At 40.1% G+C, this 14,264-nt stretch overlaps 1 protein-coding gene across 1 annotated transcript; it reads right to left on the bottom strand.

Annotated features, from left to right (window-relative positions):
- Positions 1 to 336: 336 nt before the first annotated feature.
- Positions 337 to 12,245, bottom strand: LOC125363942 (mucin-2-like). Its single transcript, XM_048363278.1, has 3 exons — positions 12,189 to 12,245; positions 9,365 to 9,529; positions 337 to 7,473 (listed from the first exon to the last, which is right to left on the bottom strand). The coding sequence occupies exons 1-3, from the start codon at positions 12,243 to 12,245 to the stop codon at positions 337 to 339; spliced, it is 7,359 nt and encodes a 2,452-aa protein (XP_048219235.1).
- Between the last annotated feature and the right edge of the window lie 2,019 nt (positions 12,246 to 14,264).

Genomic DNA, 14,264 nt, shown 5'->3' with positions numbered 1-14,264 from the left:
GCCCATCCTTGTTGTCATAGCTGGGTCAGATGAAGCAGTGGCTGCAATTGTGGTTGTAAACAGCAGAGAAGTAAAAGTAGTGGTCATTATTGTAGCTGCGGCAGGAGTGCTTACACTTGTAATCATTCAACTGAAACCAGTGGATGTGTTGTAGTGGGTTGTTGGGTGGAGAAAGTAGTGCTGTTAGATACCAAGTTAGAGTCAGTGGAAGTACTTCCCAATGCACTAGTCATTTCAGATGAATTAGTATTTCATTCTGCAGTTGCTTAATTAGAGATTGTAGTGGCGGACGTGGGTAGAGATTCAATGGAAGTATTTTTAGTTGAAGCAAATGGTTCATATGAAGTGGTGGCTGTTGTTGAAGAAGATTGAGTTGAAGATGCCCAGTATAGATGTAGCTTCAGTGGAGGTGCTTGCACTGCTAGTACTAGATTCATTTGAAGAGGTTGCTGTTGTGGAGGGTTCAGTGGAGAAAGAAGTAGTGCTAGCTTCTGTGGATGTAGCTTCAGAGGGAGTGACTACAGACGTGGAGGCTAATTCTGTTGAAGGAATGGCCAAAACTGTGGTTATAGTTTCTGAAGGTTGAGGAGTGATTATCACTGTGGAGGTAGCTTCAGTGGGAGTGCTTCTACTTGAACTGGTTGATTCCGATGATGTGATGGGTGCTGTTGCAGTAGAGGGTTGAGGGGCAAGAGTAGTGGTGGGCACTATGGTTGTAGCTTCAATGGAAGAGCTCACATTAGGAGCAATTGGAGCAGGTGAAGTGGTAGCTGAGGTTGCTGTGAAAGGTATAGTAGAGGAAATTGTGCTGGCTGCTGTGGTTGTAGATTCAGAGGAGGGGCCTGTAGATGTTGTGGTAGCTATTTCAGATGAAGCAGTGGACCCAACTGCAGTTGTAGATTCTGGAAAGTTAGGAATCGTGGTCATTGTCGTACCCGCAGTGGAAGGTCCTACACTTGGAGTCGTTGGCTCAGATGAAATTATTGATCCTGTTGAACTGGAGAGTTGTGTGGATGAAGAAGTAGTGGCCGGTTCAGAGTTAATTGGAAGTGAACTGGAAGTAATTCCCATTGTGCTAGGCATTACAGATGATGCAGTATCACCTGTTGTAGAAGGTCGAGCAGAGTTGGTAGTGGTGGCAAGTGGGGAGGTAGATGCAGTGGAAGGGTTTTCAGTTGTAGAAGTTGGCATGGATGTAGTTGAAGCAGATTGAATGGAGACAGAAGTGATGCCCAGTGTGGTGGTAGCTTCAGTAGGAATGTTTCCAGTGGTAGTAATTGGGTAAATTGAAGAGGTTTCTGCCACTGACGTGGAGGGTCCAGTGGAGATAGAAGTACTGCTGACTTCTGTGGTTGTAGCTTCAGACAGAGTGACTACAGTTTTGGTGGTAGTTGATTCAGTTGAAGGAGTGATTGCAATTGGGGTTGTGGGTCCTGAAGAAAAAGAAGGGGTAATCACTGTGGTGGTAGCTTCAGTGGACGTGCTTATACTTGTACTGGTTATAGCTTCAAAGGAATTGCCTGTAGTTGTTGTGGTAGCTGTTTCAGATGAAGTAATGGACCCAGTTGTGGTTGTAGATTCTGGAGAATTCGGGCTGATGATCATTGTTGTAGCTGCAGTGGAAGTGCCTACACTTATAGTAGTTGGCTCAAAGGAAGCTGTTGTTGCTGTTGAAGTGGGTAATTTTGTGGAGGAAGTAGTGGTGGCAGATGCAGAGTTAAATTCAGTAGAAGTACTTCCAGTTGTACTAGGCATTGGAGATGATGAAGTATCTCCTGTTGCAGTAGAAGGTTGAGTAGAGATAGTAGTCATGGCAGGTGTTGAGGTAGATTGAGTAGAAGGGTTTTCCATTGTCACAGTTGGCACAGATGAAGTAGAGGTTGTTGTTGGAGAAAATTGAGTGGAGACAGAAGTAATGCCCAGTGTGGTGGTAGCTTCAGGTGGAGTGCTTGCACTGGTAGTAATTGGTGCAATTGAAGAGGTTGCTGCTTCTGATGTGGAGGGTTCAGTGTTGATAAAAGTAGTGCTGTCTTCTGTGGTTGTAGGTTCTGAGGAGGTGACTGTAGTTGTGGTATCTTGCTCAGATGAAGTAGTAGACCCAGTTGTCATTGTCGATTCTGAAGAATAAGGAGTGGTAATCACTGTGGTGGTAACTTGAGTGGGACTGCTTATACTTATACTCGTTGATTCAGATGAAGTGATGGGTACTGTTGTAGTGGAGGGTGTAGTGGTAACAGTAGTGATGGGCAATATGGTTGAAGATTCAGTGGAAGTGCTTACAGTGGTAGCAATTGGCTCAGGTGAAGTGGTAGCTGAGGTTGCTGTGAGGGGTTTAGTAGATTCAGAGGACATGCCTGTAGTTGTTGTCATAATTGGTTCAGATGAAGTAATGGCTGCAATTGTAGTTGTAGATTCTGGAGAATTGGGACTCAGGGTCATTGTTGTATCTACAGTGGAAGTGCCAAGTGGAGTACTTGGCTCGGATGTTGGACTGGAAGATTTTATGGAGGAAGTAGTAGTGACAGGTGCAGAGCTGAATTCAGTGAAAGTACTTACTGTTGTAATAGGCATTTCAGATGATGCAGTGTGTCCTGTTGTAGCAGGTTGAGCAGAGATAGTAGTGGTGGCAGGTGTGGCAGTAGATGCAATGGGGGTGTTTCTAGCTGTAGCAGTTGGCACTGATGTGGGAGTAGCTGTTATTGGTGCAGATTGAGTGGAGACAGAAGTAATGCCCAGTGTGGTTGTAGCTTCAGTGGAAGTGCTTGCAGTGGTAGTAATTGGTTCAATTGAAGAGGTTTTTGCCACTGTTGTAGAGGGTCCAGTAGAGATAGAAGTAGTGCTGACTTCTGTGGTTGTAGCTTCAGAGGCAGTGACTACAGTTGTAGTGGTGGCCAATTCAGTTGAAGGAGTAGCTACAACTGTGGTTGTAGGTTCTGAAGAATAAGGAGTGGTAATCATTGTGGTAGTAGCTTCAGCGGACATGCTTATACTTGTACTAGTTGATTTAGATAAAGTGATGCCTGCTATCGCAGTAGAGGGTTGAGTGGCCACAGTAGTAGTGGACAATATGGTTGTAGAGTCAGTGGAAGCACCTACAGTGGAAGCAATTGGCTCAGTTGAAGTGGTAGCTGAGGTTGCTGTGAAGGGTTTAGGAGTGGAAAAAGTGCTGGCTACTGTGGTTGTAGCTTCAGAGGAGAGGCCTGTAGTTGTTTTGCTAGCTGGTTCAGATGAAATAATGGCTGCAATTGCGGTTGTAGACTCTGGAGACTTGGTACTCATGGTCATTGTTGTAACTGCAGTGGAAGGTCCTACACTTGTAGTAGTGGGCTCAGATGCAGCTGTTGATGCTGTCGAACTGGGGGGAGTTGTGGATAAAGTAGTAGTGGCAGAGGCAGAATTGGATTCGGTGGAAGTACTTCTAGTTGTACTAGGCACTGGAGATGATGAAGTATCTCTTGATGTAGTAGAAGGTTGAGTAGCAATAGCAGGGCTTGCAGATATGGCGGTAGTTACAGGGGAAGTGTTTGTAGCTGTAGCAGTTGGCTCCAATGTACTGGGGGCTGTTGGTGTAGATTGAGTGGAGACAGAAGTAATGCCCAGTGTGGTTGTAGCTTCAGGTGGAGTGCTTGCAGTGGTAGTAATTGGTGCAATTGAAGAGGTTGCTACTATTGATGTGGGGGGTTCAGTAGAAATAGAAGTAGTGCTGTCTTTTGTAGTTGTAGGTTCTGAGGAGGTGACTGTAGTTGTGGTATCTTGCTCAGATGAAGTAGTAGACCCAGTGGTCATGGTTGATTCTGAGGAATAAGGAGTGGTAATCACTGTGGTGGTAACTTGAGTGGGAGTGCTTATACTTGTGCTAGTTGATTCAGATGAAGTAATATGCACTGTTGTAGTGGAGGGTGTAGTGGCAACAGTAATGGTGGGCAATATGGTGGAAGATTCAGTGGAAGTGCTTACGGTGGTAGCAATTGGCTCAGGTGAAGTGGTAGCTGAGGTTGCTGTGATGGGTTTGCTAGAGGAAAGAGTGCTGGCTGCTATGGTTGTAGCTTCAGAGGAGAGGCCTGTAGTTGTTTTGGTAGCTGGTTCTGTTGAAGAAATGGCTGCAACTGTGCTTGTAGATTCTGGAGAATTAGTACTCATGGTCACTGTTGTAGCTGCAGTAGAAGTGCCTTCACTTGTAGCAGTTGGGTCAGACGAAGCTGTTAATGCTGTTGAACTATAGGGTTTTGTGGAGGAAGTAGTGGTAGCCAGTGGGATTGTAGGTTCAGTGGAAGTGCCTACAGTGGTAGTCACTGGTTCCGTTGAAGTCAGAGCTGCTGTTGTTTTGGAGGGTTCAGTAGAGAAGGATGTAGTGCTAGCTTCTTTGCTTGTAGCTGTAGATGTAGTACCTATAGCTGTTGTGATAGTTAGTTCCGACGAAGTAGTGACTGCAATTGTGGTTGTAGCTTCAGAAAAATTAGGACTAGAGTTAACTGTTGTAGTTGCATTAGATGTGCCTACACTTGGACTAGTTAGCTTAGACGTGGTGGCGGCCACTGTTGAAGTAGAAGATTGAGGGGACCCACTAGTGCTGGCTGATGTAATTGTAGGCTTAATGGTAGTGCTTTCAGTTATGCTACTTGGTTCATTTGAAGTACTGGCTGCCACTGTAGTTGTCATTTTAGTGGAAGAAGTACTGGCGACTGATGGAGTAGTAGGTTCGGTGGACGTGTCTGTAATTGTACTAAACTTTTCAGTTGAAGTTATAGCTGCTGCTGTCTTGGGAGGCTGAATAGATGCAGTACTGCCTGCTTCCGTGGTTGTAGTTTCAGTGGAAGTGCCTCCAGCTGTTGTGGTAGCTGGTTCAGATGAAGTTAGGAATGCAATTTTGGTTGTATGTTCTGGAAAATGAGGAGTGGTGGTCATTGTCGTCTCGGCAGTAGAAGTGCTTATACTTGTACTAGTCAATTCAGATGAAGTGATGAGGGCTGTTATAGTGAAGGGTTCAATGGAGCCAGTGGTGGTAACTGATGAGGCAGTGCTTGCAGTGGAAATGCTTCTAGGTGTACTGGTCTGTTCCACTGAAGTAGTAAGTATTGCGGTGTTAGAAGGTTGAGTGAAGTCAGTAGTGGTAGTTGTAGTAGCAGTTGGTTCAGTTGAAGTACTGGCTGCTGTTGTAGTGAAGGGTTGAGTTGGGATAGTAGTGGTGGCTAATGTAGTTATAGGTTCAGTGGATGTACTGGTACTTATTGTGGTAGTCAGTTCAGCTGTGGCTGATGAGGTAGTGGGGGGTTGAGTGGAGATGGTAGTGGTGGCTGATGTGGAGGTTGATTCAGTGAAAGTGCTTTCAGTTAAAATAGTTGTTTCAGTTGAAGTACTGCCAACAATAGTTGTAGTAGGTTCACTTGAGGTAGTAGTGATGGTCAATATGGTTGTGGGTTCAACAGATATGCTTCCAGTGTTAGTAATTGGTTTAGTTGCAGTTGTGGAGGGTTCAGTAGAGGAAGTAGTGCTGGTTTCTGTGATTGCAGCTTCAGAGGAAATGCCTAGAGTTGTTGTGGTGCCTGGCTTAGATGAAGCCGTGGCTCCAATTGTTGTAGACTCTGGAAAATTAGGATTCATGGTCATTGCTGTGGTTGCAGAGGAAGTGCTTACACTTGTAATATTCAGGTCAGATGAAGTGATGGATGTTGATGTAGTAGAGGGCTGAGTAGACAAAGTAGTACTGGCAGATGCAGAGTTAGATTCAGTGGAAATACTTCCAATTGTGCTAGCCAATTCAGATGATGTAGTTACTCCTGTTGTAGTGGAAAGTGGAGTATAGACAGTAGTGGTGGCTGAGGTGAAGGTAGGTTCAGTGGAAGTATTTTCAATTGTATTGGTTGATTCAGCTGAAGTACTATCAGCCCTTGTAGTGGAGGGTTGAATGGTAGCTGATGTGGATGGGCTGGCATTTGTTATAGTGGTTAGTTCAGATGATGGAGTTACTGCTTTTGTAGTGGAGAGTTGAGTGGAGGAAGAAGAGATTGCAGATGTTAGTTTGGTGGATATCCCTGCAGTGGCTGTAGTAGGTACAGTTGAAATGGTGGCAGCTTTGGGAGTGGCAAGTTCCATGGGGGCAATAATGGTTCCCATTGTAGTTGTAAGTTCAGTAAATGTGCTTACAGTTGTAGTCACTGGTTCAGTTGAAATGCTGGTTACAGTTGTTATGGGATATGTGCTTGTAGATTCAGTGGATGTATTGGCAGTACTTGTCAGAGTTGGATGAGTAGAGGTGATGGTTGCCATTGTATTGGTAGATTCCATGGAGGCAGTAGGAGTTCCCACTGAATTTGTAACTTTAGTGGAAGTGTCTGTGATTGCAGTTGATTCTGTTGAAATACTGGTTGTCACTGTAGTGATAGGTTTAGTGGAAAGAGTGGTGATGGTTGATGTTGTAGTAGGCTCAGTGTAAAGGCCTTCAGTAGTAGTGATCTCTGCAGTTGAAGGGCTAGAGGCTGTTGTAGGGGAGATTTGAGAAGAGATAGCCATGGCCAATGTAGCTGTAGTTCCGGTGGATGTACTTGCAATAGTTGTAGTCAGTTCTATTAAAGAAGTGGCTGGTGTTGTAGTAGTTTGTCCACTGGGAACACTAGTGGTGGCTGAGGTGGCTGAAAGTTCAGTAGAAGTTCCTGCAGTAGTAGTAATCTTTTCCATTGAAGTAGTAGCTGTGGTTGCAGTAGTGGGTTCAATAGAAGTGGTAACATTAAGCACTGTGACTGTAGGTTCAATGGAACTTCCAGCAGTTGTTGTGGTGCTCGGTTTAGATGTACTTGTGGTCACAGCTGTAGATTCTGTAGAAGTGGGAACGGTCGAAATTGTGGTTGAACGTTCAGTGGAAGGGCTAACCATTGTAGTAACTGGTTCATTTGAGAAAGTAGCTGCAGTTATGGTGGTAGACAAGATGGGGGCAGTTGTGGTAGGCACTGTTACCACCTGTTCAGAAGTGCTTGTAGTTCTGTTAGCCACAGCAGGTAAAGTGCTTGTCACTGTTTTGGTTGCAGGCTCAGTAGAGGTAGTATTGCTGGTCAGTGTATTTGTGGCTTCTGTGGATGTGCCTATTGTCATTGTGGTTATTGCTTCAGTTGAAGTGGTGGCAGGAGTTTCTGTAGACTTACTTGAAACCTTGGTAGTAGTCATTGGGCTGATAAGCTGCACTGAAGTGCTAGCAGTCATTGTTGTGATAATAGGCTTATTTAAATTGGATGCAGTGGCGGGTTCTATTATATCTTCAGTAACTGTAGGTTTTGAACTTGTAGATACAATTGTTCTAGGAGTAGATGAAGGTGTCTCACTACCTTGGGGAATTTGGATAATAATGGAGGTATTATCTTTTTTCCCATTATATACCAGAGACAATATAAGTATTGCGATCACTGTGGTTATCACACAGGCTAAGAGACAAGCCAAGAAGATTTTCCAGAGAGACCAATCACTGAAGAAATTCTGTGCCACCTGTAAAGGATTTTAATAAGATTATTAGTGAAGATGAAAATAAATATTTCAAGAAAATTAATGCCACTGATCGTCTTTTGTATATCAAATTTCTTCTAGTTTTAAGTAATATTGTTAAGTCTTTAATCAGTTTTGTATTAATATTTAAGAAAAGGATTGAATTTTGCTTGTGGGTGGTTTTGCTCTGTTTTTTAAATCCAAATTTACTGAAGAAACTGTTTGTCCCCATTGTATGTTTCTGATACCTTTGTCAAAGCCAATTAGCCATAAATAAGTGGACATATTCATGGGTTCTTTATTCTGCTCAACTAGTAAATGGATCTTTTCTTCTATTTCAGTGCTAGAGATAAAACACAGAGCCTTGCACATGGTGGGCAAATGTTCTTTCCTGAGTTTCATACTACTCTAGCCCTTTATATATCTAATTTATGATGCCCAAACCACCCTGTTTGGGTTACTAATTGACTTTCTAGTAAATTGTGAAATAGAATATTTCATTGAGATAATTTATAATCAGAAAATATATCATAATGCCCTTAAATAACAAATAAAAGGTGCAAGTTTTAATTTTTATTAGGAAAGCTTGTTTTCCTTAATATTAGTAATCATCTTATATTGCTGTTAATTCTCTTATGTCTGTCATTCAAATTGAGGAAATAATAAATATCTTTAAACATAGAAAACTCTTATATCTCCCACTATCACAAGAAATACCTACAATTTTGGGGGGTGACTATTGTACATAGTTATTTAAGGGACCAAAAAATCATGCAATTAAGTGTTTCTCCTTTTCATACCTGCCTGTCAACTATCAGAAATTTCACCCTTCCATAAATTGTTTTGTAGCTCCCTTTCACAACATTAATTAATAACATATCAGATTTTCTAAGTAACCTTTCTTACAAGTCAGTATTTTGCAGCATTTGGATTCTGAAAACATTTGTTGAAACAAGACTTCTGTCATCACTAGCTAATTTCATTGGTAAGATGCTTATTTCTTTCATATAAATCTTTCATCTATAATTGTTTTTACAAGATTAAATTAAAACTAAATTAAAATTATTTTGTAGACTCTAAACTACTATTCAATTCCTGTAGTATTCATTAGTGTTCTATGAGAGTATTGCATAAGGTAAATCATCAGAGAACCTTAAATTTAAGTCCTACAATGATATTTTTGTCATTTCTTAACTTGCAAGTTTTTTCATCTGTTTCTCAAAATTACATCAATATTTAGCATGATAATTTCTACCTCAAAAGGTTTTTTGAGAAAATCAGTCATAGGAAACGTCCCCCTAGATTATGTTTTTTCAAAGGTGGTGCATGTGTGGTCATTAAGAGCATATATCTGGGTATCTGACATGTTAGGTTTATTATTTTTAACTCTGCCTTTGACTAGGAATTTTGACATTTGAAACAATGTTGTATTTAAAGTGAAGATTAAAATCAAACGAGGTTAGAACAAGAATTAAAGAATGGGCCACAGTCAGGCTTAGAATCAGACAGAGAGGCAATGAGACAGATCACCCACAGGTCAGGGCTGAGAGTTCCTCTACCACCTGAACAATGTCTACAAATAATGCCATATACTGCGCATGTGTTTGGTCTGTTGTCACATACTTGGTACTCAAAAATAGAAGTCCCACATGTTTCTTGGTTGTCTTTAATTCTCATATATTTTCCTCTAAATTCAGTCTAAGTTCATCTATCAAGTCCCATATCTAACTGGCTTTCTTCATGTTGATTATAGGTTCAAAGGCTATTACTGATCTGCAAAAGAAAGATGTTAATTTTAATTGATCGAATGGTTTTCCTCTGCATATTGGATTGACAGTATGTTCACGTGGGTTACATCTCAGCCCAGAAAAACAGTATTAACCCCAAGTTTTACTTGACAATGTTGGCATTCTCCGTGTGGAAATTCGGAGTGTCCGAGGGTCTCTAGGTTGGTGCAGACAGCAGTTAAATTGGTACCAGTATCACCAGTTAGAGTAGATGATGCAGAAAGCTGGCATGCTACATTTTGTACTTCTTGGTTTTTTGGGTTCATGAAAGACTGTAGATTTTTCAAAATAGAATGGGAGAAAACATAGAAAGTTATTATTTTAAAAAAAAACAAGAAAAGTAATGTAATTCTAACCAACATGAGACATCATGAAAAAGTTTTGATCTGATACAATTTGAAACAGAACTAAAGGAATTAGTGAATTTCAAAATCTACTTAGGTCATCACCAGCCACTCATATAAATACTGACATAAAGTTCGGGGATAAACAATTTCTTTTAACCTTATCGTACCCAATTCATATGTTAAATATAATTACATTGTAAGTTAATTATATTCAAGGAAAGAACTAAAATAAGCGGAGAAGTAAATTATGTTTGTGGATCAGAAAAATTTAACTATTGGGGCTGGGGATATGGCCTAGTGGCAAGAGTGCTTGCCTCGTATACATGAGGCCCTGGGTTCAATTCCCCAGCACCACATATACAGAAAGTGGCCAGAAGTGGCGCTGTGGCTCAAGTGGCAGAGTGCTAGCCTTGAGCAAAAAGAAGCCAGGGACAGTGCTCAGGCCCTGAGTCCAGGCCCCAGGACTGGCCAAAAAAAAAAAAAGAAAGAAAAATTTAACTATTAAGATGTCACAAATTGGTATGCAGATTCAGTATTCTACTAACTATAATAATAGAAGTATTTTTGCAAAAACAAGCTGACTGAAAATTTGTAAAAAAAAAAAAAAAATACAACCACCATTGAAGAGCTAAAATAATTAAGGCAGTATTATACTGGTATAAGAATAGTGGTAATGGATTCACATATATAAAAAGAACTAGCACATTATCCAGTAAGTGAAACCCAGACAATCCAATTTTTAAAAGCCACAGGTTTGTAACCTTCACTTCAAAATAGAGAAGTTGAACATTTTCCATTGGAAAAATCTCAGGAAAAAATACCCCCATATCAATTACTCATCAGAGAAGCATATATACATAATAAAAACCACAATGATGGGACACCAACACATACCCATAAAAATTGATAAATCAATAAAATGGATAAAATCTAATACTAAGACAATTTTTCCTCTCTCAGGATTCAGTTCTTTTTCACTTCTAGCCCTTCTTCTTTCTTCCTAGCCCCCATCCCCATGAAGTAGCAGAAGACATTTTTTTCTGGATTCTCTGGGCAAAGAAATGATCCACCTAGCCCTTGCCTAGTGCTGTGGCATGAAGATAACACATGGTAGAAGCTGGAACCCTTTCCTTTTGAGTCTCGTTTATATTACTGTAACAAGGAAATACTTCCAGGTTAACTCAAAGTTGTCATTTTCAACCTAAACCCTTGTCAGCTCTCCACACCTATCCCATGATTCCATGTCTTCATATTTAGTCAAGTGATATGGCAGCATCTGCCACCCTAAGCCATGGAAGGGAGGTTCTTAGCTGCAAGTTCAGAATAGCCAAAAAATAAAAATAAATAAACTCTAGTGTTGAACTATGTTCAACTAGTGATGAACTAGGAAAGTGGCTAAATTGTGGCTTATTTATGCAAAAAAGAAAGTTATATAGCAACAAAATAACAGTGACATACATATAATAATAAACAACTAAAAAATAATAGGGAGAGAGCAAAGGAAGGGGTGACATTGTCCAAAAAGAAATGTCATTTGCCTGACTTATGAAATGATAACTCCTCTGCATATCACCTTTGTAAAAGCAATTTTTAAATATTTAACAATTTTTAGAATCCCATAACTTTTATAATAATTTTATCATACCATTTATATGCAATTGAATAAAATGCAGGACTTAACTGTAATTGTGAAAGGTTTAGTTACCTCTGACCAGATGGAACACTGACTGGGAGCAAACACAGGGAATCTCCTTAGGGCCTGAAAAAGTACCTTCTCTATGTAAGTAATGTTTATACAAAAATGTTACGTGTGTGTGTGTGTGTGTGTGTGTGTGTGTGTGTATATGTGTGTGTGTTTATACATACACAGACATACATTTGTATAGGCACATAGAAATGTACCAAGTTATATACTTACTATGAATTTATTTAATGTATGATTTGTATTTTATCCTAAATTATATTATCTACTCCTAATGTATATCAAAACAGTGTTGATATTTTCAATTCCATTAATATGTAAGTTGCCCAAAATAATCCTTTACCAAAAGAAAACATTCTAAGCAGTTATAGAGAGCTCAATCTAAAGGAACTGCTACATAATTTGCATCCCTGGCCTACACTTTACTGAGAAACTGGCTTTTGAAATCTTTGTAGAAATCCCTGAGAAGTCTAGATATGACACTCAATCTAGACAGCTAGCTCCCAAAAGAACATCACATTTTCAATACAATTTTTAATGCAATCAGTACCAGATTTCTTAGCTCATACTTGAAATATAACTATTTAGAAATTTTAAAATTATTTATTACTCATGTCATCAACTCCCCAAGTTGATAGTTTTAAATAAGTGAATATCTAAAGTAAAAAATTTCAATCATGTACATGTTGGTAGGAAACAAAAAACAACTTCTTACCGATACGTAGTAATCTGATAGATGAAACTACCTTCCATATAAAATTTTGGTTAAAAATATATCACAGTTAGAAAGATGATGGGCTAAGAAACATTGTGCTGCATACATATTGAAAAATAAAGATCTGAGCTATGAGAACATAACCCAGTTTCACTGCCAACACTCACCAGCCGGTTTCCAGAATGATCAATATTCACTACGTATTTCCCATGTTTTCTGGCCATTCTTGAGCTTCCGATATCACAACCTTAACTCCAGAAACATTTTTCAACTTGTTCGTTGTCCTTTATACCTACAACCTTGAGAAATAATTAAGTTGATTAATATCAAATATACCATGATACATAGGTGTCAATGTGGATTAAACTACAATAAATAATGGTTGTTCATATAAGATCCGCCTTAAACCAAGAGGCAGGATCTTAATAAGTACTTAAACCACAAGAAAATCCATCCTATATTGGTGACTATACTCTTAGGACTCTATCAGGTTCCTGCCCAATAAGTAGAAACTGCCATCGTGAACAAATCTGCCTTTCCTGCTGCAACGTGTCATCTATGGGACCTTCCCTTTGACTTCATGAATAGCCCAAACATAGAATTATGAAATAAGTGAATGTTGCTTATTTCCTAGTAAGATATGACTGCTTCTCCCCTCATTGGCTTTTAGACATTGAAGATTCACTTGCTATTAATCAAGTATTAAATTTTTAGGATTCTTTTCATGGGCTATACTCTCTCTCCTCTGCCTCCTCTCTTTGAGAGAATAAATAATTTTATAACTTGGTTTATAACTCCTCAAATCCCAACACAACACAAATCATTAATCTACTGAACAATCCTTGGCCATATTGAGACTGTTCAACTTCTGCAAATTATACTCTAAAAATTTCTTATCTATATAAATATCCTTGGCAGGGTGTAGGATGATCAGAGTAACTTTTCACTTCTAAATGAAAAATTATTGAGCTCTCAGAATAAGTATCTGCGGACTCCCAAATAAAACTGATGATAAAGTTGTGCAGAATGGTGCTGAAATTATCCATGTAAACATATTCCTTAAATATTAATTTATAGATCATTTTGTAGAAATAAAGTAAGAAAAGTTGTGTTGTTTTCTGTAAAATGTTTTATAAAACACTATTTGTCTATTGGGCTTCAAAGGTCAGAATCACAGAATGGTAAAGCTACACAAGGTCTGAGAGACATCGAAGTTTAGCCATGCCATGTAAAGATTGTAGAAATGTGTGTTCAGTGAGGAGGTGAGAAAATCACTGTGATGAAGCTAGTCTAATGCCCACTCTATACGCTAACAGTGAGGGAAAAACAGTTTACTAAGACAATTATAAGGTTGGACGTAAGTTATGTTAATATCTCTGGAGCCTGCATGCCTATAAACCCCCAATATTTGAAAGATTGAGGCAGTAGGACAATGAGTTCCAGTCCAGCCTGCAATATACAGCCAAATCATATCAAAAAAGAAAAGAAAGAGAAAGAGGAAAAGGAAGAGAAGAAGGAGAAAGAAGTAGAAAGGAAGGGAAGAAGATAGGGGAAGGAAGAAAGGAAGGAAGGAAGGAAGGAAGGAAGGAAGGAAGGAAGGAAGGAAGGAAGGAAGGAAGGAAGGAAGGAAGGAAGGAAGGAAGGAAGGAAGGGAGGGAGGGAGGGAGGGAGGGAGGGAGGGAGGGAGGGAGGGAGGGAGGGAGAAGAAGGGAGGAAGGAAAGGAGAAGAAGGGAGGGAGGAAAGGCGAAGAAGGGAGGGAGGAAAGGAGAAGAAGGGAGGGAGAGAAGGAGGGAGGGAGAGAAGGAAGGAGGGAGAGAAGGAAGGAGGGAGGGAGGGAAGGGAAGAAAAATTGTGTTCATGAGGAAATCTAAAATTTCTAAGTTAAAAAGAAATTACATTTTGCCAGACAGTGGTGGCTCACAGTTGTAATCCTGGTTATTAGGAAGAAATCCTAGCCACCCTGGGGGGCTGAGAAAAAAAATGGATTAAGGTTGCAGGCTAGCCCAGGCAGAAAAGCTCACAAGATGTAGGAGACTGCGATTAGGAGGTGAGCCCCGGCAGGAAAGTCAGTGAGACTCTATCCCCATGGAGAGAAGCTGGGTTCAGTGGTATATCTGTGGTCCTGGTGACAAGTAGGTAGATATACTCCTTCTATCTTACTCCATTCCCACATCCTAACAATGGCTGGAGGTGTGGCTCAGTGATAATGTGTTAGCCTAACAAGCAAAAAGCATCTCAAAAG

Source organism: Perognathus longimembris, chromosome 15 (assembly GCF_023159225.1).
Source record: "Perognathus longimembris pacificus isolate PPM17 chromosome 15, ASM2315922v1, whole genome shotgun sequence".
NCBI classification, from domain to species: Eukaryota; Metazoa; Chordata; class Mammalia; order Rodentia; family Heteromyidae; genus Perognathus; species Perognathus longimembris.
The sequence above is the reverse complement of the archived record's forward strand: the minus strand, read 5'-3'. Positions and strand labels throughout refer to the sequence as shown.

Bases quoted from the DNA above. Each gene is read 5' to 3' on its own strand.
- LOC125363942 (XM_048363278.1), bottom strand. From the start codon at position 12,245: ATGGCCAGAAAACATGGGAAATACGTAGTGAATATTGATCATTCTGGA. The intron at 9,530-12,188 runs GTGAGTGTTGGC...AAAAATCTACAG, and splicing joins ATCATTCTGGAAACCGGCTG to TCTTTCATGAACCCAAAAAA. The intron at 7,474-9,364 runs GTAAAACTTGGG...AATCCTTTACAG, and splicing joins GAGAATGCCAACATTGTCAA to GTGGCACAGAATTTCTTCAG.